The sequence below is a fragment of the Myotis davidii genome, unplaced genomic scaffold, assembly GCF_000327345.1.
Source record: "Myotis davidii unplaced genomic scaffold, ASM32734v1 scaffold230, whole genome shotgun sequence".
NCBI classification, from domain to species: Eukaryota; Metazoa; Chordata; class Mammalia; order Chiroptera; family Vespertilionidae; genus Myotis; species Myotis davidii.
The window spans coordinates 44,645-69,117 of NW_006282259.1; the positions used below are offsets into that span (position 1 = coordinate 44,645).

Consider the following 24,473-nt stretch of genomic DNA (forward strand, 5'->3'; position numbering starts at 1 on the left):
TCATTTCAAACGGGTGGGTTCCAGCCCGCAGGCTGTAGTTTGCCCACGGCTGAAGCAGTCAGTTGGACTTCCCCCAAGGGCTCCTGGACTGTGAGAGGGCGCCGGCCAGGCTGAGAGATGCACCCACCAGTGCATGAATTTTGTGCACTGGACCTCTAGTTAGCTTAATAAAAGACAAAAGAACCAGGTAATTTTTTTAGGCAACCAGAGTTCCATTTTCCCTTTGGGTTCTGTCTGCTTCCCCTGTTTGCTATTCATACCCCTACATTTTATTCCCAAGACTATCCACACTCACTTCCTTGTTCTTTGATTTACCCTACCTTCCTGTACACTCCTCGTTACTTATCCTCCATCCAAATGGCATGGTCCTGACCAGGGAAGTAAGGTGAAGCTGTTGGGAGTGTGGGGAGTGGTGGCTGGGAGCACAGAATAAGGTGACCCTAACAGAGGCAGGATATCACAGCCTCAGGAATATTTAAATGCCTAGTACAAATGCTCCAAAGATCAAACAGGAAAAAACATTAATTAACAGAATGTGAATAGGATAGAGTGGGTTGGAGCAAAACATGGATCTGCCTCTTTGGATTGCAGTTGGTGCTTTTAATAGTAGGTGACATTTCCTGACTAACTGCTATGAAAATGTACCATCAGTGGCATTCATAAAGATTAAAACTTAGATCTCAAGTAACGTTGATGAGGGTGGAGGTTTTATAATTTTTCAAATTTACATTTCCCCACCCCACTTCTTTACTCCTCACCCTTGGGGCAGGAGGAAGCTACCTGGGCGTGGACCAGCCATCCAGGCGGATGCCAATTTCTGTCTTGCTAATCTCTTTGAACTGGGCACAAGCTCCTTCTCCTTGGTGTCAATTGTCACCACAGGTCTTTCTCTGACCCTGCACCTGTTTCAGATCTGTTACACAGACCATCGTATTTTTCCTTTTAAAGAGGCGATTATCTGTGGATCGTGTAACTGGAACATCTATTGCAGGACCCTGCAAGCACTCTGTGATCTCACACTGCCTGCTCCTCAGAGCAGAGCGCTAACAACCCTGTGCTGGTGCGAGAGTGGGAAAGGGAAGGAACATATAAGCCAGGTGACTTCTTTATAGCCGCTTCCAGAGAATGGACCTACCACTTAGAAGGAAAGACGTCTGGATTGTAGGTAGTGTGTGCCTCATCTCATCTCCCTTACTCTGGCGTGTGCTGCGGTCCAGGATGACACAGGGAGGTCGCAGACAGGCTCCTGCTCCTGAGGATGCACAGGTAGTGTTACCACTTTCAACTAAGACAGATTCGTTTTACTCTTGTTTGAATGTTTCCAATCAGGGAGTGGTGCTCACCAAAGGGGATGGAGTGCATGCCCCAGACTGCCCTCTCAGGAGAGTCCGGTGATAATAGAGGCAGGTGCTACATTTCAAAGTTTCCAACACTTGCGCTGCCTTTTGGGAACCTCAAAGCAGCTATTCCTGGGGGCATGTTAAAGTTGGCGACCTGTTTTTGCCTGTGGGAGCTAAAAATTAAGTCAGCATCTCTTCATTCTCCTACTTACATGACGATTAGAAAATAAAATAGCACAAAAGCAGAACCTCCTTTCCCTTGTTAAGAAGTCTATGGCCAAAGCAGTCTCTGAAGAGTGACCTCTCTACCGAGGAAGCTCTTCAGCGTGGCCTTCTGTGCTATTCCCTTGAACCCTTGCCCCATGATGCCTTTCACTTGATACCATAGCTATTCCAGGAATGGAGTCCAGCCAGAAAAAGAACAGGACTCGGAAAGAAGAAAAATAACTCAGATTCTAAGGATATTAGCACTTTTCAAGAGCCGGTATTGCATCTGGAAAAGCAGCCCTTTCCAAATATTTAATTTGTTTTTATCGGTTAACACAGAATAAGTTATTTTTAGAACAATGTAAGAGTTTAGAAGATGCAAAAGAAGACAGTCTGAACCACTGTTCCTACAGGAAGTGGATTTACAGTGGTGGTCCTGAGCTTTTTCCATTATCATCTACCTCGCTTCCAGAGACTTTTGGCTTTCCCCTCCTAATTGAACACCCCCTATGAAATCTTTTTTTTTTTTTTTTTTTTTAAATATATTTTATTGATTTTTTACAGAGAGGAAGGGAGAGAGACGGAGAGAGATAGAGTTAGAAACATCGATGATGAGAGAAACATCGATCAGCTGCCTCCTGCACACCCACCACTGGGGATGTGCCCGCAACCCAGGTACATGCCCCTGACCGGAATCGAACCTGGGACCTTTCAGTCCGCAAGCCGACGCTCTATCCACTGAGCCAAACCGGTTTCGGCACCCCCTATGAAATCTTAATACCATAGATAGACTGTATATCTGTTTAGATTTTAAAGATATATCTGTGTTTTATACATAAAAAGAATAAAAGTTTTTTTTAACCCTCCTAAAGAATCATTTTTACCCCCTTGGGGGGTGATATTACCCCTATTGAGAATGCATGATTTACGGTTAAAATATTTCCCTCCCCCAAGCAATTGAGCAACATTTTCCTATGCCTATATAGGAGGGCAAAAATAGGTTTACAGTTGTGAGTATGTGAAACACAGAGTTTATTCTTTTATTTACTAATCATTGTATGTTTTCCATATAAACCTTCTACTCCTCCTTGTATATAAATGCCTTTCTCATACCTTATTTAACAAGAGACAACCAACTCAGCACCGTGGTGGTGTTTAGAGGACTGGGATTCAGGCTTTTTGGATGTCTCAGACTTTTCAGGGAACCCTGACACAGTAAGCATCTCTGGGATCCTTCAGGTCACTCTCAGAAGAATTGCCAAACCTTGGAATGGTTTATCATCTGGTCTGTTGTCCTTGGGGACAAAGTAAGAGAGATGGGAAAGACATGGATAGACATGAATGGATTTCTTTTATTTAAAGAAGACATCATAAAACATTGTAAATCTCTTTAGATCTGACCTAACATCATGATTAGGTCTGTGTTTTCAGACTCGGTCACTGGTGCCCAAGCATTTATGATTTTTGGCTATTTAACATATCTCCTATGGGAAATGCTAGAAGGGTTTTCATCTTCCAAATGGAAAAGAATGTTATTCACCTAAGCTATGAGAATGTAGCCCTCAAACTATTTCCCAATGAAAAGGTTAGCAAGATATATGGCCTACTTAGGAGTGTTGGTGTGGATTTAAGAAAGTTTTGGAAACTTTTAACTCTTAAAAAAAGTCTCTGTAATCATCTTCTACAACATATCCTTGCACTTTTTTCCATTGCTAAGAATTACTCAGAAATTCGGGCTTAGACATTTTAATAAGCCTAGCAGTTTTAAAAACAGTTGTTTATAAGGACATCAGAGAATCCTCTTGGTGATATTAATGTGCTCTGTATCCATTTAGAACACGAAACAGCTGAAAGGTTTGTCCAATATAATGGGTAAAATACCTGCCATGTCATCTGGGCGTGCTGTCCCAAACATGCCGATGAGTCATATTTATGTCGTGTCAATTCAGGTTCTCAGAATAATTAAAATTCTTGCTAGTTCTGTTATTTTGGGGTAATATAAGAAGACATATCTTATTTTTATCTTTCTACAAGTTAAAGCGATGTAGTACAAAATATAAATATTGCAAATCAAGTCTGTGTTCCTAAATAAGAAAATGTATAATGTACGTGAGAACAAAATTCCTGAATGTCCCTGTTGACTTACCTAAACACGATGATGGCTGTAAAGAGCACATTTATCTATTACTGTTTCCCAGACTTTCATTTTTCACATACCACCTTCATGACTTTTGCTAATCTGTATACTCATTTTACTCCTATTAATTACTTTCACATACCAAGTCATTTAAAAAATGAGCAGAATCAATAACAGAGTGAAGCCATGGTCTTGATATGCTTATCCTAAATGTTCACATATACAGTAACACATATGAATTTTAAAAACGGTGTGTGAGTTAACCCTAGGTCCCTAGCAATGAGGTTATCCCAAGTCAGCTTGTGGAAACAGTTTCCAGGTCTCCGCCCTGTGCTGTTTGGCACTTCCAACTTCATTTCTCATTTTCTGCCTGCCCTGTAGCGACAATAGCAAAGACCAGAGAAACTGAGAAGCAGTCAGCAGTGGAGAGGAGAGCCGAAGGATTGCCTCTAGATAGCAGACACATAGAAAATCGATAGCAGGTAAAGTTTGTTTAGTGTTTTTTATGTGCTTGGACCAGAGTTCTCCATGTGGTTGCTTCTGAGGTCCCATCAGAAAGCAGAGCTGAGACAAGAGCATGTGTTGTTGATGGATCATTTTGGGAATTGACTTAAGGGCATAGGTGTGGGGCCTGGAGGAGTGTGAAACAGGGAAGGAGAGAAGCTCCAGTGAGGTCATATTGCCAAGCTGACCACTGCTGGGTGGTGACCTCAGAGCTGTTCACCTATCGGACTGCGGGGGCTTCTGATTCAGCTGGCGCCATCCCCACTGGTTGAGGGCTGTCCCCTGGAATTTTCAGTGGCATAGGGTTGAGTGCTGGCTCCCGTCGGGTCCTAGCAGCACTTCCACCTCATTTACAACTTTTAATTAGGGAAGAATGATTTGCCGTCCATTGATTGTGTAAAAATGACAGGTGCTCATTTGGATACTCGCACAAACTAGCATGTAACCCACGGCTTGTGGCTTCATGCATTCAGAGATTCTCATGGGCGTGGTTGTTGTGGTATTTCCATAGCGAGTGGGCACCACGGGTCTGTGCTCTGCATGTAGGCTGTGACTCAAAGGTTAGGAACATTAGGGGCACAGCCTTGAGAGACTGTGGCGGTCAGCTCAGGCCAATCCTTTTCTGTAGGGGGAACTTAAAGTTCAAGAGAGACCAAATGGACTTGCTCACTATTTGTGACATCAAGGGACTATCCTAAAATTAGAGTTGTCTTCTAACCACATTTTCTGATGCTCTTTCCATGTTTTCTTTGGTTAGAGCCAGGCTCCTTCACAAAGAGGTGGGCAGCACTTGGCATGGTCACTATCAAGGTTCCCCACTGGCCTTTTCTCATGGGGGCCCAGCACAGGTCAGGGCAGACTCCAGGTCAGCCAGGGTGGCTGACCATCAGCAAGGCCTGCTGACCGCCTGCCTTGGCACCACCTCTTTCTAGGTAGGAACATCATATTTTTTCACTGTACCCAGGCTCCTCCTCTAAGAATACTTTCCCCAAGGCCTCAGTCTGGGAGCTGGCAAGGCTCAGCTTTAATGCTCGTGTCAGTGACAAGATGTCAGGAAACCTAAAAAAAGGTGGTGAGCAGGCTAGAGGTGTGAGAGCCAAACCTCTGACTTATCTAGTTGACCTTTAGCTTCTAGTTTTTGCATTCCAAATGTGAGCAGTGAACAAGGATGTGAAGTTCTCCTGTTCTTATACTTTTTATACAATTCAATGCTTATCTGAGCTAACTTAAGATAAGGGTAACTATAAAAATTAGTTATAAATACAATATTTTAATTCACAATGTATTTTTTCTTTGTTCTTGGGAAAGGACTCTACCTTCTGTATAATGTGTTTTATAATAGTACTCTCCTGCCTGGCTGGCATGGATCAGTGGTTGAGCATCAACCTATGAATCAGGTGGTCATGGGTTCAATTCCCAGACAGGGCACATGCTTGGGTTTCCTGGGTTTTCAGCTTAATCCCCAGTAGGGGGAGTGCAGGAGGCAGCCAATCAATGGTTCTCTCACATCATTGATGTTTTTCTCTCTCTCTTCATCTCCCTTCTTTTCTGAAATCAATAAAAATATATTAGAAAAATAGCAACCTCTCTCTTCCAGCCATACAATTTAAGTGGAGCTTTTGCTCCATTGTTTTTTGGAATGCCAGGGTGCATACCCCTGGTACTTTCCTTTTCTTTCATTCTCACCTGAGGATATATTTATTGATTTTGTATGTGTCCTGACCGAAAATGGAACCCAAAATCTTTGAGTGCACTGGAATACACTTAACGAGCCGAGCCACCCAGCCAGGGCTACCCCTAGAACTTCGACTTCCCTGTGCCGAAAGCTAGTATTGTTCCATCACAGGGGCCTGTTCCAGAGCACCTGTCAGTTCTACTGGCCCGTTTCCAGTTTGGATAACTTTGAGTCTAGAATATCTTTAGTCTTCTGGATGCTCCCAGAACTCATAGGGGATAAAGGAGGAAGGAACAGCAGGGGTGAAGATTTGATTTAGAGCTTCTAAATCTCCCAGAATTTACCAAAGACCTTAGCATTGCTCTGAATCACTTAAACTCCTTTAGTTCTCTGGAGAGAGCTTCAGAGAGTCTCACAAGTGTGGCCTCAGAAAATATCATCACCCACTCTAGCCTGAACCCAAGGAAAGCCAGCTCTTGGTGTTTTCCCAAATTGCCCAAGGAAGGAGAAGCTGGAACAGGCAAGGGCAACACTTGGAGCATCTACATTGGCCAGGGCTGTCTTTTGCTGAGACATCATCCACTAGACCAGCAGTTCTCAAAGTGAGGTCCCTGGACCCCCGGGGGAGTAAGATGTAAGGCTCTTTCAAATGTCTACAAGGTCAAAACTATTTTAAAATAATTCTAATATTTTGGCCTTTTTCCTGCTTTGACATTTGCACTGATGAAGAACAGGCAGTAGTGGGTAAAACTGCTAGCACCTCAGCACAAAATATAGTAGCAGCACCAAAGTGCACTAGTCAGTAATACTAGCAATTTTTCATCACTAGACACTCAAGTATTTGTTTTTAAAGAGCCAGTCTTGCTTAAGAATGTCCTTGATGAAGCAGGAATAAAAATGTACTTAATTGGACTATATCAGTGTAAATATTCATTTAAATCTTTGTGCCTAGTTTCCGTATTAATTTACTCAATAAAGAATTGCTGAGCCCCCCGCTGCACAAAAGACAGCATTGAACCTGCTGGGATTCTCCCATAATTATTGCCAAATATAACACAGGTTTGCAGAGCAGCTACTTGGAACTCAAAGATGCAAGAAATTTCATTTACAAAGGTCTCTGACACTCTCAAAGAGAGGAAGAATCTGATAAAACATGATCATTTACTTAAAGGATAAGTATAGGAGATACGTTTGAGTTGCAAAAGGCTCTTTCAGTCTGTAGCTCAACATATTTATAGAGGTGTTTTATGTTAATGTCTTTCTTTAAACTACTTGGAAAATTCTTGTTACTTAGAAATTTAAAAATTGATAATTACAAGTGTTAGTCTCACTTCTTCCCAACCTTCTAGAATGAGCATGTTGAATTGCTATTATGATATGAGTAAGTTTCTACATTCTTTAGGCTGTTTTTGCACTATTTAAGATTTAAACATGGGTCTATTTACTTATTTAACAAATATGTAAATGGTCCTTGCTGTGTGCCAGATCCTGTGCTAAGCATTTCACAAATATGAACTCATTTAAACCTGCAGGCACTACCCTGCTGGGCTCTGTAGAGAATACTAACAATTTCTGACATTTATGTTGCGTTGCTTGTGTTCTAGGCACTGTGATAAGTACTTTGCACATGGCAAGCACTTCAGTTAATCCTCACAATGGCCCCATGAATTTGATATAATCATCTCTTTTTTATAGCTAAGTAAACTGAGACTTAGTGATGCCAGGGACTTGCCTAAAGGTTATGCAACTATATACCATGTTATTTCTCTTTGAATGGATTAGTTTGCCCAACACATGACATAGATAATTCAGCTTATCTATAGACAATTTAACTAGAATGTACTTTTTAAAACGAAATGTTTTAAATTCAAATTTGAAGAAAAATTATCTCTGATAAATTTTCTAAGGACAATTTGTATTATCTTCACGTAATCTGAAACATAGTTCACATTTGATGATTGTTTTGGCTCTTTGTTCCAATTCTTTATCGAGTAAATTAATATAGACTCTAGGCACAAAGATGTAAACATAGCCAGAACCTATGGGTAACAGGAGCTAGTTCATTTTTCAAGGCAAACCAAGGCTTGGCTCTGGGACCACGATGTAACAGTGACCTCTAGTGGGCAGAAGTTATGAAAGTTTCTACAACCCCGTGGTGAAATCAGAGCACTTCAGGAGAAAACAAATTGTTGGAATCAGTGTCATGGGTCTGCAGTCAGCACACTCTCTCAGCTGTTGGTTAATGAACACCGGAAGAATACACTGGGACTGGTGATTATCTCAAGCATATAATAATTTTGGGAGTTTATAAACTAAACTAGAGGCCTGGTGCATGAATTTGTGCAACAGTGAGGTCCCTTGGCCTGGTCTGGGGATAGGGCCGAAACCAGCTCTCCAACATCCCCTGAGGGGTCCAAGATTGCAAGAGGCTGCAGGCCAGGCTGAGGGGCCCCTCCAGTGCACGATTGGGGCTGGGAAGGGATGCAGGAAGACTCCGGGGCATGTCCAGCCTGTCTCACTCAGTCCTGATAGGCCAGACCCCAGCAGCAAGCTAACCTACTGGTTGGAGTGTCTGCCCCCTGGTGGTCAGTGCACATCATAGTGAGTGGTTGAGCGGCCTTAGCATGTCATTAGCATATTATGCTTTGATTGGTTGAACGGTCGACTGAACAACCGGACACTTAGCATATTAGGCTTTTATTATATAGGATACTGTTTGTCAGCATGCTCAAAAATACTTAATTTTTTTGTTATACAGTGCATAAGTTTTTATATTTTCCATACTTTATTAATCATAATTATGTCTTGACTATTAAATGAAATTGGCTTTTCACTAAAGATAGATCAGGTGTTTGGGTGGTTTGCATACACACGGTTTACCTAATAATGAGAAGTTACAACATGAGACATTGTTTACTGTCTGGTATGTTCAGTGTGAGACTACAGATTGAATTTCATTTCTGCCTCCTGCTATCTTTAGGACACTGAGCACAGTATCGAGCCTCTCTCAGCCCATTTCCTCATCTGGGGCTAATGATACTGACCCCACAGGACTGTTGTAGAATCCAGTTAACATCATACTTAGCATGGAGAAAGTGCTCCGTAAACCAAATAGGAAGCTTTATGCGACACTGGGCATCTTTTTGGTGGCCTTGTCTCTTTCCTGCTATGAGTCCCACAGGTCTAGTTTCCTGAAGGACTCTTCTCCTTTAACATCTTTCCACCTTGAATTTCCTTCCTTATTTTACAGTGACTAGACTGGAAATCTTAGTGATTTTGGCACCTCACCATCCTGCAATATTGACCCTTTCTATTCCCTGTCACATCCTATCGGACATCAGATAACAAATTCTGTATGTGGCATCTTGAAAGGTTTCTCAGACCTCTCCTTTTTATTCCCACTGGGATGATGGCAAAATGGGTTTGTTTCTCCCACTGTCACTTAAGGATATGTACAGAGAAATTGAGTTATCTTCTCTTCAGAGGGAGAAAGGCATTGCATGCAGTTCTACATACAGGATAATGGGAATAGGACTTTAAAAATGAAAAGGTTGAAACTCTTAATGATGGGATCATCTTTTTTGATATAGAGGATTTGGCCACATGGTCTTAGTAGAACATGAGAGAAGGCAGAGACTATTATTTTATTGAACACATTACCCAACATGACATGGGAATTGGACAATGAGTGGTTTGTTCAAGCTTGATGCAGTTTACAAAGATTTATAAACTCACAAATTACAACAATTGCTATCACTGTCATGACAAAGCAGGTGGGAGAAATTCCACTGGTGCGCTGTCCAGAAACTTAGTCTCAATATTTCAAGTGGTGGACGATCAGACCTGATTTCCCCAGCTGTTGTATACCACAGGAGAAGCTACATTCCCACCTCCCAACTTCCTGTCCTCATTCCCTGAGAACCATTCCTGGTCTCGAGCTCAGACGGCCACACACAATTTATTACAGAGTTGTCTATTCTAATAAAATTAACTGGAGATAAAGGAAAGAATGGGAAGTTACCAGGCATAATGTCTAACTCTTAAGCTTGCCCAACAGAAGATAATGACTTAGAGTTGAAGCTTATTGATCCATTTCCAATTATCCTACTTTAATATCATGTGCTTGCATGATCAGCATCATCTTATGTGAGATTATTAATATTATTGCTCAACACATAATATTGGAAATCCTCAATGCATGTTAAAATATTAAAAGCTCTGCCCTGGCATGTGTGGCTCAGTTGGTTGGAACATTGTCCTACACACTGAAAGGTTGTAGGTTCAGTTTCTGGTCAGGGCATATACCTAGGTTGCAAGTTTGATCCTTAGTCAGGGGCACGTATGAGAGGCAACCGATCAACGTTCTTTCACATCGATGTTTCTCTCTCTCTCTCTCAAAAATCAATAAAAATATTTAAAAACTTAAAGGCTGTGAGAGGTCTCCCTGTTCAAGTGACAATAGCAAAACTATTTTCAACCACACACGAGAAACATTTAATAAATGTTAAGCTATTACATTTACTTGAAACATTATTAGCATTAGTATTTATCATAAGAAGTTTCAAAATTTATTTGACCACTGAACTCCTCTGTTTCCTGATTTATATTCACATCTTAGGGTGCCTAACATATGCCCTGGGGAATGCTGGTTTGTTGACAGAAGACCAGTTATTGACTTTGGTATCAAACAGACCCAGATTTAAGTCTATGTGGGGACTCTTACCAGCTGTGTGGCCTTCATCATTTAACCTGAGCCTCAGTATTGTGTTCATGAAAATGGTGTAAAAGCACAACTTTGCAGGATAATTGGGAAGATTGAATTAGTTAACCTATCTGTTAGCACGTAGATGTGACCCCAAATTTAATTTTTGTTCCCACTTTTTATGTTTCATGACCATTGCCCTCATTCTTGCTTCAGTTCTATGCCTTTTGAACCCCTTTCTGTTCTTCAAGGTCAGTTTCAAATCCCTCCACAGTTGATCCTAATCTGACCTCTGAGTTTGCATTGACTACATCAGCCTTTAAGTACCCCGTTTAAGTACCCTGTACCGTTTGTAGGAATGGGTTTGGTGTTCTTATTTCATGCTTGGGCCTCCTATTGAAAAGCTGAGGATCGCTCCCTGTGTCCTTTGTGTCCTCATAACAACTGTGTTATGAAAGTCAATTTTCATCTGTGTACTAGTTATTACTAGTACATCTCATATTTTAGCCTTAGAAGTGAGCATAATTATTCATATACTTGGTTCAAATATTTAAACAAAGTAATGAGTAGGGCCAATTTCCAAACAGCTATTTGGAGTAATATTAGTGTTGGACATTTCTCCCCAGAGTTCCAGGAGGCTGACTTGAATAAGTTGTAATCATTTCTAGACTGGCAGAATCAATTTAGAGAGGTTGGTGTGATCTGATATACTACAGCTTTCTTAATTTACCCACAGATTAAATTGTTCTCTATAAGAGATACCTGCATGTACTTCTGGGTGCTTTCTGCTCCCTTCTGAAGAACAAGGCAATCTTCTACCTCTTCTTCCTTTCAAGTCAAAATTTGCCTATCAACTTGCACTCTGAAATGACTCTAATAAAATTGAATGAACAGCCAAGAGGCATTGCATAGATTCTGAAGTCCCTTTTGAAATGAGATCCAAGAAAGAATGTGTTAATTTTAACACAGTTTTTATATGTTTGCTTGCTTCTTTTTTATGTTCTAATCTTTGAAAGTTGTTATTTTATGTGTGATGATGGTGATCATTCACTAACAACAAGAATCTCTTGCTCTGAGAGTGGTCTGTAACTTGTCAGCACCACCTGGTTCCACCCAGACCTACAAAATAGGAACCTGCATTTTCACAAGATTCCTGGATGGTTAATGTGCGCATTAAGGTTTGAGAAACACTAGAATATTCGTTACCTACAGCAATTGAAAAATGAAGGTCAATTAAAGTTTGCTGTAAAAAAATTGCTGAAAGAAAACTAGACGTTTACTATTACAATTGTGAATATGTTTACCTAAGTATATAATATATATTCCCCCATGGGTCTCTCAGGCTGATCCTTGGGAACCAGGCAATATCCCAAATCCTTTCTTGAACGTTTTCAGAGCATATTTTCCTTGGTAAAATAAATATGTCTAATAATAGTTCTTTCCATTAGATTTCCCAGGCAGACAAAATGCAGAACTTGGTACTGTGGCCAGTTAGATAAGAAGGGTGAGAGAACACGTGAAAAGCCGGGTGTGGCCTGCCTTCCCTGTGAGGGCCACACTGAGTCTCAGAGATGTGTTGGGCCATGCAGATTCTCACCCATCTGAAGGTGGTGTGGCCCTGTGGTGAGATGCTATGTCATAGAAATTCCTTGGTCTGCTCTTGTCGACAAAGCAGCAGGCAGTTTATATGAAAGCCACATATGTACCGAGTAAAGGAATATAGTACGTGAGAATCTAACTTGCAACTCAGTTACTTCTGCAGGTACTTTCTAGTATGTAAAAAAGAGAACATGTCTTGCAGAGTGGCTGAATCCTTTTCATTCAACTCTTGCTGGTTTTAGGATGACTTTAAATTCAGGAGGTCCTACGGTCAAATGGGAAGATCACTGGTACCTGTGAGTTTGCCACTCACATTGGGTAAATGACCTTGACTTTGTATGTGACTCTGATCCTTGCTTATCTGGGTTAGGAACCACTGTGCAAAGGTGGTGTTTCTCAAACTCTCCTGAAGTTGAGAATCATGGAGGGGGCTTGGTGAGCAAGTATACAGACCCCTAGGCCCAATAAACTATGGATGCAGAATCTCCATGAGTGGAGCCTGGGCATCTGTGTTTTTAATAACCCTCTAGGAGATTCACTAAAAAATTTTTTGTTTTGTTTTCAATTGTAGCTGATAAACAATATTATATTAGTTTCAGTTATACAATATAGTCATTAGACATTTATATAACTTATTAATTGATCCTCTAATAAGTCTAATACCCATCCAAAACTAATAGGTAGTACAATATAGGGTGGGTCAAAGTAGTTTTACAGTTATTTGTATGGAAAATAATACAAAAATTAATAACTAACGATACAAGAATAAACTGTTTCATGTACTCACAACTGTAAACCTACTTTTGCCTTACCATGTATTATGGACTAAATTTTCTATGTTGTACTTTGCATCTCTGTGACTGTTTTTATAATTGGAAATTTGTGTATCTTAGTCCCTTCCCCTTTTCATTCATCCCCCAAATCCCCTCCTATCTGGCAACTACCAAAATGTTCTCTGTATCTAGGAGTTTATTTCTGTTTTGTTTGTTCATTTATTTTGTTTATTTTTTTTGGAAGGGATTAATGATAGCTTTTATTTTATTGTTCTTTTTAATTTTACTTTTCATGTTTCAATTAAAGTTGACATTCAATATTATATTAGTTCAGGTACACAGCATAGCAGTTACACATTTTTATAACTTATGAAGTGATCCCCCCAATAAGTCTTCCATCTACCTGACACCACACATACTTATTACAACATTATTGACTATATATCCTAAGCTGTACTTTATATCCCATGATTGTTTTGTAACTAACAATTAGTACTTATTAATGCCTTCACCTTTTTCACCCAGCCCTCTAACTACCCTCCGATCTGGTAACCATCAGTTTGTTCTCTGTCTCTGTGAGTCTGTTTCTGTTTCACTTATTTGTGTTTATTCTGTTTTTTAGATTCCACATATAAGTGCAATTATATGGCATTTATCTTTCTCTGTGTGACTTATTTCACTTAGCGTAGTATCTTCTATGTTCACCCATGCTGTCACAAATGGTAAGACTTTGTTCTTTTTTAAGACCAAGTAGTATTTCATTGTATATATGTACCACTTCTTCTTTACCCATTTGTCTTTTGATTGAAATATTTAATCCATTTACATTTAAAGTAATCATTGATAGGTAGGTAGTTCTTGCCATTTTATTAATTGCTTTCTGATTGTTTTTGAAGTTGTTCCCTGTTCATTATTCTGCTGCTCTCTTCTCTTGTATGTTGATGACTTTCTGCAGTGTTGTCTTTGGATTTCTTTCTCTTTATTTCTTACAGTTTTTTTTGTCTGTGGTTGCAATGTGCTTCATATATACCAACCTATGTTTTTGCAGTCTTTTAAAGCAGATAGTCCCTTAAGATTGAACACATTCTAGAATCATCATTTTACCACTCCCTCCACATTTATATTTTTGTTGTTACTTTTTTACTTCTTTTTTTGTGTGTGTATCCCTTAATTTACTGTTGTAATTACACATGATCTTCCTATTTTTGCCTTTTAACCTTTGACTAATTACAGTGTTAGTGCATCCACTGCTTCTATTCTGTGTTTGCCTTTGTCAGTGAGAATTTTTTTTGTAATATTTTCTTATTCATATTTTTGAACATTTTTTTTAAAGTCCCTTTAACATTTCTTGTAATAGTGGTTTGGCGGTGATGAACTCCTTTAGTTTTTTCTTGTCTGGGAATGCTTTAATCCCTCCTTTGATTCAAAATGCTAGTCTTTCTGGGTATAGTAATGATAGTAATTTTGATGGTAGATCCTTACTTTTCATCAGTTTGTATATTCCATGTCAATCCCTTCTGGCCTGCAAAGTTTCTGCTAAGAAATCATCAGTCATCTGGGAGCTCCCTCGTAGGTAAGGAACTGCTTTTCTCTTATTGCTTTTAAGATTTTATCTTTGTCTTTAACCTTTGGAATTTTAATTATTATGTGTCTTGGTGTGTGCCTTTTGGGTTCATCTTGTTTGGGGCTCTCTGTGCTTCCTGGGACTTCTATGTGTATTTCCTTGTTCAGGTTAGGAAAGTTTTCAAATTATTTTTTTCAAATAGGTTTTCAATCCTTTGTTTTCCCTCTTTCCTTCTGACACCTCTATGATGTGAATGTTGTTATGCTTGCTGCTGTCCCAGAAGTCCTTTAAACTATCCTCATTTTAAAAATTCTTTTTTCTTTTTGCTGTTCAAAATGGATGTTTTATGCTATGTTGTCTTCTAAACCACGGATTAGATCTTATGTTTCATCTAATCTGATATTGATTTCATCTAATACATTCTTCATTTCAGTTATTGCATTCTTCATTTTTGACTGGTTCTTTTTATGTTTTCTATCTGCTTTTTAAACTTTCCTGTTTGTTGAAGGTCTCATGAAGTTCATCTACTCTTCCTCTAAGTTTATTGAGTACCCTTTTAACCAGTATTTTGAACTCTGCATCTAATAACTTGTTGGTCTCAATTTTGTTTAGTTCCTTTTCTTAAGTTTTGACCTGGCCTTTTGTTTGGGATGTGTGTCTTTGTCTCCTCATTTTGGTTGTGTATGTTTCTATATATTGTGTAAATCTGTATGTCTCCCAGTCTTGGCAGCATAGGTGTCCAATGGGGCCCAGTGGTGCAGTCTCCCTGGTCACCTTAGCTGGGTTCTCTCTTGTTTCTTGTGTGGGTTGTATGTGCCTTCCTATTGTAGTTGAGCCTTGATTCCTGTTGTAATGTCATGTGAGAGATTGACTCTCAGTGTGACTGGTTGTGAGAGGTGGCCATGTCTACAGAGAATGAGCTGTTGTGCAGGGGCTGGACTTGCCCAGCAGGATTTATTTTAGTGTTGCTTTGGTGCTTGCTGACTCTACCCTTTGGGTATACTGTTTGTGGTGCTGGTTGGGTGGTGCTCTGGTGTAGTCTGAAGCTGGCCATCAGGTATGTTGGTTCTGGGGCTTCTTGGGCAGCATTCTGGTGCTGGTCAAATTAGGCTGCTGCCTTTGCCTGGCCTGGAGCTACCTGGTAGGAGCTACAGAATGATCTACAGGTAGGTGTCACCTGTGCTAGGCTTGGTGGCATCAGGTAGAGGCCAAACTGAGAGCCAAGGCTGGCTGTCACTAGTGCCTGGGTTGGGGCCACTTAGCAGGAGATATGGGGCTGCTTATTTGGAGTTTGTGAACCTTTGAGGAAAGTTAGCAGCATGAGTCCAGGCAGGTCACAGGAGGAGGTGAGCACAATGTTTACCTACTCTGCCATCTTGACTGCCAGTCCCAGGGGATTCTCATCAGAATTGTGGCTAGCACTGTTCTAATAAAGCCATTTGATTACCAACCAGCTCTTTTTCCTTCTTTTGTCCTTAAATGTGCTCATATTAGGAGATAAAAATTGGCAACTAAGAATATGATATAATAACAGTGTTGGGGTTGGTTAGACTATTAAAAAATACATGAAAATTTGAAATATTTGCTTTCTTTAGAGGATGAATACTCATTACCCCTTATGGTTAAGTTAGTAAGTCTTGTGACCACTTGGGGTTTCTTGTCTATACAATAAAGCTGATAATAACACACACATATTAGCTGATATAATAACACACACATATTGTTCTGAGTCAATGCTACATGAATCAACTGATATTATTGAGTTTCTTTTCTCTCTTATTGCTTGTTTTGTTGTGGAGGTTATTTTGATCTCTAGAGATTAGTAAGTCATGAAAAATGTTGGTAACTGTAGTTTTTATGTGTATACGTCATTTTCTGCCATAACTCTCATTTTTGCATCAGTTGCATCAAGACTAAAACAAAAAAATGCTTTGTGGAATTAAACATTTGTTCTCTCATGCTCGGTAGAGTCAGAAACCTTTCCCAGAGAGAAGGCTGTCTTCTTTCACACTTTGGTAGAAGAGATATGATATGTACTTGAAGTAGCCAAAGAGGATTCATGTAGGTTAAAATCATAGCTTTAAATAATTTTAAAGGAAGGCCAGAGTGCAAAGATTTAAAGAAGAATTGAGCTGAGCATTGTTTTGCAAGCCCAAGTAGAAGGACCTGCCTCTGTCTGAACAATTATAGTAAAGTAAACCTTCCTTGAATCTACTTGTGAAATTGAATGAAATCCAACCCCAGTGTTCCTAGCCCTAAATATATCCACAAATAGATGGGGACAGAGGGTCAGGGAAGGTTGGACGTGAAAGAATGTTTAGGAGGAACAGCCAAGAGTAGGTGGAGTGGAGCCCAAATTCTCTGCAATGTGAGGTTGCTCTCAGCATAGATAAAGCACTAGCGCAGTCCCTTTGTCCATTCTTGCAAAACCTTGTAGAGTTTCAGTTTTACTGTATTAGCAAGAGACTTGACTAACCTCCCACAATGCTGATCTCACACTCTCCCTAGACTCCAGCAGCTTCAGGGTTTACTCAGCCCGGCCTGGCACAGCACAGCATCCTGGGGTCACTTTGTCGAGATCAGGGTCCAGCTCAGAGAGTTGGGCTGTCCATGTGGGCCAAGGTGAGAACTGTGGTGACTAGAAATACAAGCACTTGCATCATTCTGCTCAGGCTGATTGGAAAGGATTTATTAGGTACTTCCCGAGTGCCCAGGGATCTGATAGGATGTGTAGATGTGACCAAAGAAATGGAATTTACAGTGCCTGTCATGATTAGCTGTAGGACCTACGTCAATTCCTGTGGCTTGCTAAAAAGGTATTTGAAAGATGGGATGCATAATATCACTGTACTGTGGTTTGCGGTACAGAATCCATAGAGACTGTATATCAAATGCTTAGCACTACTCTTGGTATAAAGTAAGGACTCAATAAACAGGAGCTACCATTAGCAGTAAATGATTGCTACTGTTACTCTAGAAGCTTATCATTTAGTTGAGGCTAAAATGTCTAATTATATGAATCAGGAAGAAAACAGGACTGGGCACATTCAAGTGTGATTCTTGTGGACTATGACTTTCAAAGAGCGCACAGCAGCCTGCTCCAGGCTAAATTCCTGGGACAGGCCTGCAGAGGATGGTGTTTAGTGCTTTCTCTGCTCTCACTTAGGTTTATGTGGAAATGGAGTCATCTCATAAGCCCTCAGCCAGGTTGCCTGTAGATAACCTTACTGCCTTGTAGAAGGGATAATGCTTTGACCATATATTTTAGTGTTACCCCCCTGCTTGCTGCCATTTTCTCTCTCTCTCTTTTTCTCCCCAATTCCCTTATAACTCTAACTTTGGAGTCAAGACTTCAAGTCCTTTAGAATAAAAGATAAAATAGATATATGAAAGTGGAATCACAAAGTCTGGCATTTATTTATTTCATCAATATTTGTTGAGCACCCAATGGGTAAGTGGGAGAGGTTGGATACAGTGATGAATAAAAGACCCCCCAATCTTACAGAGAAGCCAGGCAATGGAAAAGAGTGCTGAAGGTTAAGAGAAGAACAGATGCAGTGGAGCACCCAATGTTTATAGATTAAGAAGGGCCTTTTTGAACAAGTGGTGTTTCTGTTTGCACCTGAAGGATGAGCAGGAATAGAGCCAGAGCAGCAGAGGAGGCTCAATGAGGTTTCATCACCAGGGCAGTGAAGGAGGGGCAAGGCAGAGAGAGAGGGGAGAGCAGCCAGGGGCATGGCTTAGAGGCTGCATGCCCTTTCAGACCTGCCTGGCTACAATCCGGAGAGAGTGGCACCTCTTAGCTGCCCCTGAGCAGAGACACCAAAGGGCAGCCTGCTTCCATCCCTTTGACAGATCTGATTTCTTGCTAATATTTCTACCTTTATTTTGTCACCCCTAAATGTTAATTCTGGTGGTTCCAGGGCTCATTCCTGGGACGTCTTAGAAATGGTGCTATTTCCCTTCCTTCTGAAATTACTATTGCTATATTTTTAGTATGTTTTGGGAGAGCAGAAAGCATTACTTACCTCTAGTTTCCATATAACCACTTCTGATGACTACCCCTTTTAAATACTGTTGTGTTTTTTTTTTTCAAGCTATCCAGCCTGAATTAACTTTTCTGTAAGAAAAGGCCTTTCATGGGTTATAAATTTTAATGCAGGATGCTAACTGCCAGGGTATTTTTGGACGACGACCAGGACTTTAACCAGTCTCCTTTCACATATGAAGCGAGGCCAGCCGACCCCGCACCTGGACACAGAGGCCCTTTCATTGCTCACTTCCAAAGTCACGACACCTCCTGGTTTAACCTCAGGACGTCAAGAATTTTCTTTTAAAACCCGTTTCCTGGAAATAGGTCTTTGCTGTGCTAATGAATAATTTTTCACTTTATGTTTTTTTAAGGTTCATAAATTCTATTTTTTTTCTTCTTGCAAATAAAATTTAAAAAAACACCCTGGGTGCGGGGGTCACGGTAAGCGTCTTCTCTGTACTAAGAGGTACAGGACATCCCAGTCCTAGATTTCTAAATATTTCATTAGCAGCAAGGGGTTCTTACACTGCCCCATTCATTCCCTCTCCCTCCTCAGACACTGGACTGATTATTTTGACTAAAAGTGCTGAGTAAGAGAATGTAGTTTGAAAATTAGTCTCCTAAGTGAACCCAGAGCCTTTACCCACACAGGGACCTGCTCTGGTGGCTGATTAGGGCCCTTTATTCAATGCTGCAGTTAAGGAAAACTGGGCTTTTGAGATTTGACTCTTGGCTCTGTTTCCCCATCCTTCCTTCTCCTGCCCTGGACAATCCTCCTAGGGTGAGAGGGTTGCTCCAACCTGGCAAAGTAGCTTTGTGCATGACTTACAAAGGTGCTTTCTCTAGGGCAGAGGGTCCGTGGGGACATCCTTCTGAATGCCCTGTGGGCTGACATCCTGACTGCAGACAATGCTCAGAGGAGAAGAAAACAACATCCCTTTCTTGGGTTTGGCCCAGGGAGCACAAGCGGCTTGCTGCTCATTTGCCCCTGGAAGAGCTTCTGCAATGAGTGTGTGGAGCATACAGCAAATGTGGGCGTCTTGCGGGAACGCAGACCTTTTTCCTTAGGGAGCTGCCATTTCTCCTTGTCAAACTGCTGACATTGGTGAAGAAGACTCCAGATAATGCATTTGTAGAGGAAGAGCAGTGGGTTTCCCAGTGAGGTGGTGCTTTAGAGAGGACAAAAGCTAGCATTTGCAGACTGCCTCCAGAGGAGGTAAAAAGTGGTCTTGAGCCCAGTGTTTCTGTAGGGAGGAATTGCTCAATTGACCCTTTTGGGTTACATATGTGAAAAATATCACAGAAACTGCTTCCAGGATTTATTTTTTAACATGATCCTGTGTAGTTCATTAGCGACTCCTTTTCCAATGGTTTTGCTGTGTAAATGTTGAAAAATGCCCTTGAGGAGGAACCTCCTGGAAAGAAAAAAAAATATGAGGCCTTCACTTTCTCCCCAGTGAGGTTCAAAGTCACTAAATGAATCTATGAGCTGAAGTCTAGTCTGGAAATTACCCTCAGAGGCCCAAGGAGACTCTTCTCCAGGGTGTCTGCCCTGGGCTGCAGGGGGCAGGCACGGAAGGGCTGCCAAGTGATATGTGAATTGCAGATAAACAATGTGTCATTTTTAGTATAAATATGTTCATGTAATACTTGGGACATACTTATACCAGAAAGTTACTCATTGTTTGTTGATATTCAAATTTTACTGGGCAACATGCATTTTTTGTTGTTGTTTTGTTTTTAATATATTTTTATTGATTTCAGAGAGGAAGAGAGAGGGAGAGAGAGATAGAAACATCAATGCTGAGAGAGAATCATTGATTGGCTGCCTCCTGCACGCCCACACTGGGAATCGAGCCCACAACCCAGGCCTGTGCCCTTGACCAGAATCAAACCTGGGACCCTTCAGTCTGCAGGCAAACGCTCCATCCACTGAGTGGATAGGGCTGTCCTGCATCTTTATTTGCGCAGAAACAGAGCATGGCTTGTGAGTTGCTGCCCAGAAGGTGTTCTGTGGCCGTGGCTATGAGCTAGAAAGTGGGGAGCCAGGTGTGAGTGCAGTCGGGCTATCCCACAGAAGGGAGTGGGAGCACAGGTGACCCATTGCTTGAGCACTCCGATAGATATCTGCAAAGTTGTCCTTGTAGTGCCAGACACTGTAGCGGCCCACTGGGGAGGCAGCAGCAGAGGGCAGAGTAGCAGAGACCTGAGACCACGGGTAGTGGGCACTGTCCAGCTTCCTCTTCTTGGTGGAGGAAGTGGAATCTGATTGGGAGGAGAGGGTGTGATGAGTTAATTTGAAAACCAGGAAAAAGCAGTCACGAATTGACTCTATTTCTGCATTGGTGAAGAGAAACTTGCCAGGTACAGAGGCCTTTTGGTCATGGTGATAACCACAGCAGAAGAGAAATGCATTCTGTGGACCATGAGTTGGTTCCCAGCCTCAGCCTCAGCTGGAGTCTCAGTAGAACCAGGCCTGAGGAGAGTGAGGAAGCCAATGGGGTGGGGGCAGTGAGGAAAATCACAGATAGAAGAGAGTGCACCGCTGAGCAGAGCCCGGCAGGCAGAGGTAAAAGGGAAGTGACAGAAGGTGAGGATGGAGCAGTAGGTAGGCTCAAGGCCACCAAGAGCCCAATAAAAGGTGGAATCTCCTGAAGGTGGGGCAGTATCAAACTTAAAACAACAACAACAAAAACTCTTTCTTCAAGGAATACATAATGAGTTAAATGCATAGAAGTGGCCCCTCAGAGGGCGAGGTGCCAACCTCTTGCTTTGCAGAAAACAGTAAATTTTCATTACCCCAAATGTTTTGCTACCCAATGTCTGATGCCACTTTTGGGGACTTCGTTTTTCAAACTGTGGAATATGGGTCACCTTTAAAAATCAAGATATCAGCTCTGCCACTTACTAGTCAAGTGACCTTGGACTCATTTCTTAACCTTTCCATGCCTTGGTTTAATTGTGTGTAGAAAGGGAAAATGAACCCTTCTAAGATTGAGGTCGATTAAGTAAGGGCAGTGCCAGGCCATTCTAAGTCATCAGAAAGTGCTAGATGATGATGATGATGATAATAATACAACAACAACAACAGATATGAACCAACCATGTTACTATTGATTTGACTTCTGAGCCACCTCCAGACCTATGAGATCAAATTTATGATCCTTACATTTAAATATAACCCCCAGTTATTCTTAGGCTTTTCTGAAGTTTTGGAAACACTGACTTTATTTAGCTTTCTTAGAAAGAACAGCCATCCTTGGGGACTTCTGCCCACTTATGGGGGGGAAGTTGTACACCTGAGACTCTGGATGAATAGGAGGAGGTTTCAACCCCCCCCCCCCTCCACTCGCTGTCCCCTGCACCCAGCTGCAGGTCAGCCCCACTTCCTGGCCTTCCCCCACCCTTCTAAAGTCCACTTGTACCCTGAAATCCATGTGGGGCTTTCCGGTATTTCACTTCTTCCTTGGGGCCAGAATCGTAGAGTAGTAGCATACAAATGTTTTGTGTTTGAGGCAGGGAGGAGTTCTATTCTGTTTTATTCTGTTTTAAAGGGTAGCTGCTTTTGACTTTGATCTAGTTCATGGAGCCAGTTCTTTAAGATTCGTGAAGAATGACAATGAGATCAGAAAAAAGCAAATTTCCCACACCTGCATCATTTCTGCTCATCTGCCTGCATCTATATTCTCTGACATCCCACAGTAGACTTTCCTAGGACCACATTTCAAATAATAACAGAATCTGACATATCACAAAGTTGGTCTTTCCTGCTGTAAGGTAATCATCCAGTGTTTATACAGAAAGTTGTTTCAACCTGCGTATCACATGGTTAATTGTACAGTAGCTGAGCCAGGGAATTGGAGGCTGCTTGGTCTGGGCTTTCTCTGAGCCACTCCTACTCTTCCTTGTGCATTCTCCTCTTATAATGGCCTAGCAACTCTGAGCATGGCTTTTTGGCTTTTGTCTCCTCTAAGTTGAGGAGAGTAATGGCTAAGAGGAGAGTGTGTCAAGGGTGGGATTTACTTAAGCAGACATCTCATACTGAGTTCTGGTTTCATGCAAACCACTCACTTAAATTCTCAAAACATAAAACCATTTCCTGGCAAATGGGTAGGCTTTGTGTGCCCAGACCTCCTTCCTTCCTCTCACCTACTACATCTTCTCTGCTCTTTATTACAAAAGTGAGTCTGTAACTTGACACATTTTACTTTTTTTTTTTTTTTGCATTTTTGCAGTTTTAGAGTCACAGCACCATTTTTGGACTTGCAAGCAGTATTCATTCCCTAAATTCATTGGAGATGCGGATTATTTCTTAGCATTTTTAGAAATGGCCCCTTAACAGTGTGAGATGTTTGGTAATGTGAGCAACTGAAAATGAGAGAAATATGCCAAGGGAAGAGACAGCTCAGTGCCATTGCCCACCCCTTGCTCCTTGGTAAACTCCTCCAAGTTAGCATCTTAAAGATAAAGGACCAGGAGTACTAACATTGGTAAATAAGAACAGACCTTCCCAATACTAGCAGTCATCAGCTTGAAGCTGGATGACCACTTGTCAGGATATCTTGCAATGGGTTTGAAGGAGATGAACTCCTGGGACTCTCCAAAGTTGATTTTTTAAATACTTGAGTCCCGGTGTAGGCTGAATTCTGAGGCACATTCCCCCAGTACCTTTGAGGTTATTTTTAACAATGCTCTGCATATCAAGATTTAATTTAGGGAGAACCAAGATGGCAGCATAAGTTATACACCTGTACATGCTGCCTCCCACAACCACACCAAAACTACAACTAAAAGACAAAATGGCTATCATCCAGAACCATGGGAAAGCTGGCTGAGTGGAAGTTCTACAACTAGAAGGAAAGAAAAGAGGGCATTGAGTCTGGGTAGGAGGTATGGTGGCTCCAAGAACAGAGGTGTGGAGGCATGTGAAACGGGCTGGCAACTGGGTGCACTGTTTTTTTCAATTGGAAGGGAGATACAAGCTCCCGACTACTCTGAACTCCAGTTTCTGGCGAGACTCTGGGGACCCAGACTCCTACGGGGCGAAACTGGACTATCTGGCATCGGGTTGGAAAGCGAGGATGGCTTTCTTGCAGAGGTGCTCTCAGGGATCATTGTTACTGTGTGGGGGCACAGGAGGTGGGGACGCGGAGACTCGGGGACGTGGAGACACTGAGATGGCTGACTGGAAGCCATCGCTGATTGCTCTGCCCTGGTGATTCCCTGAGACCCTGTCCCACCCAATTTACAACCCCACCCAAGCTGTGTGCAGCAGCTTTTGCATATGAATTGCCTGTCCTTTCGCAGCCTAACATAACAAACTGCAGCTGGGTCAGAGAGCTCCAAAACTTCCAAACCCCAAACAGAGAGGAGAAATCTGCAGATCTCGCTGTAGCTCCTGCTGGGTGGCCTCACACAGTAGCTGACTTTGCACCTCCTTGAGATCCAGGAGCCATTGTACCCAGTGGTCAGATACCAGATTTCAACTCCTCACATCCATAAGTGACACACTCAAGAGGCAGACTCAGTGAGCACCAAAGCCTCACGGAAGCAAGTCCTGCCCCATAAGGGTGTCTCCAGCACAGCAGTTCTTCCACTATAGACACAGCAGATCCTCACAGCCAATTGGCCTGGAGATAAATTCCTCCCAGTGATACCAACAGCAAACAAGGATTAACTACAACAAGACTGTGCACCCAGCCCACAAAGGGGTGCACCAAGAGTGTCCACCTCAGGTGATTGGGAGGCTGAGGCACTGGGTCCTATAGGACACCAATCACACAAAGCCACTCTATCAATACAGGGAAGCAGCCAAAATGCAGAGACAAAGAAATATGTCATGAATGAAAAAAATTGAGGAAAGCAAACTACTGGATATAGAGTTCAAAACCACAGTTATAAGGTTACTCAAGAATCTTCTACATCCCTCTGAGGAACTT

At 41.7% G+C, this 24,473-nt stretch overlaps 1 protein-coding gene across 2 annotated transcripts in view; it reads left to right on the forward strand.

Moving 5' to 3' along the window:
- The first annotated feature begins 1,001 nt into the window (after nt 1-1,001).
- MYLK4 (myosin light chain kinase family member 4) overlaps nt 1,002-24,473 on the forward strand; it is a 158,584-nt gene continuing 135,112 nt past the window's right edge. For both annotated transcript variants that reach the window (XM_015557472.1, XM_015557430.1), the window contains exon 1: nt 1,002-1,266. In XM_015557472.1, the coding sequence (XP_015412958.1) occupies nt 1,126-1,266 (141 nt within the window). In that variant the 5' untranslated portion in view covers nt 1,002-1,125. The remainder of the gene's footprint in view (nt 1,267-24,473) is intronic.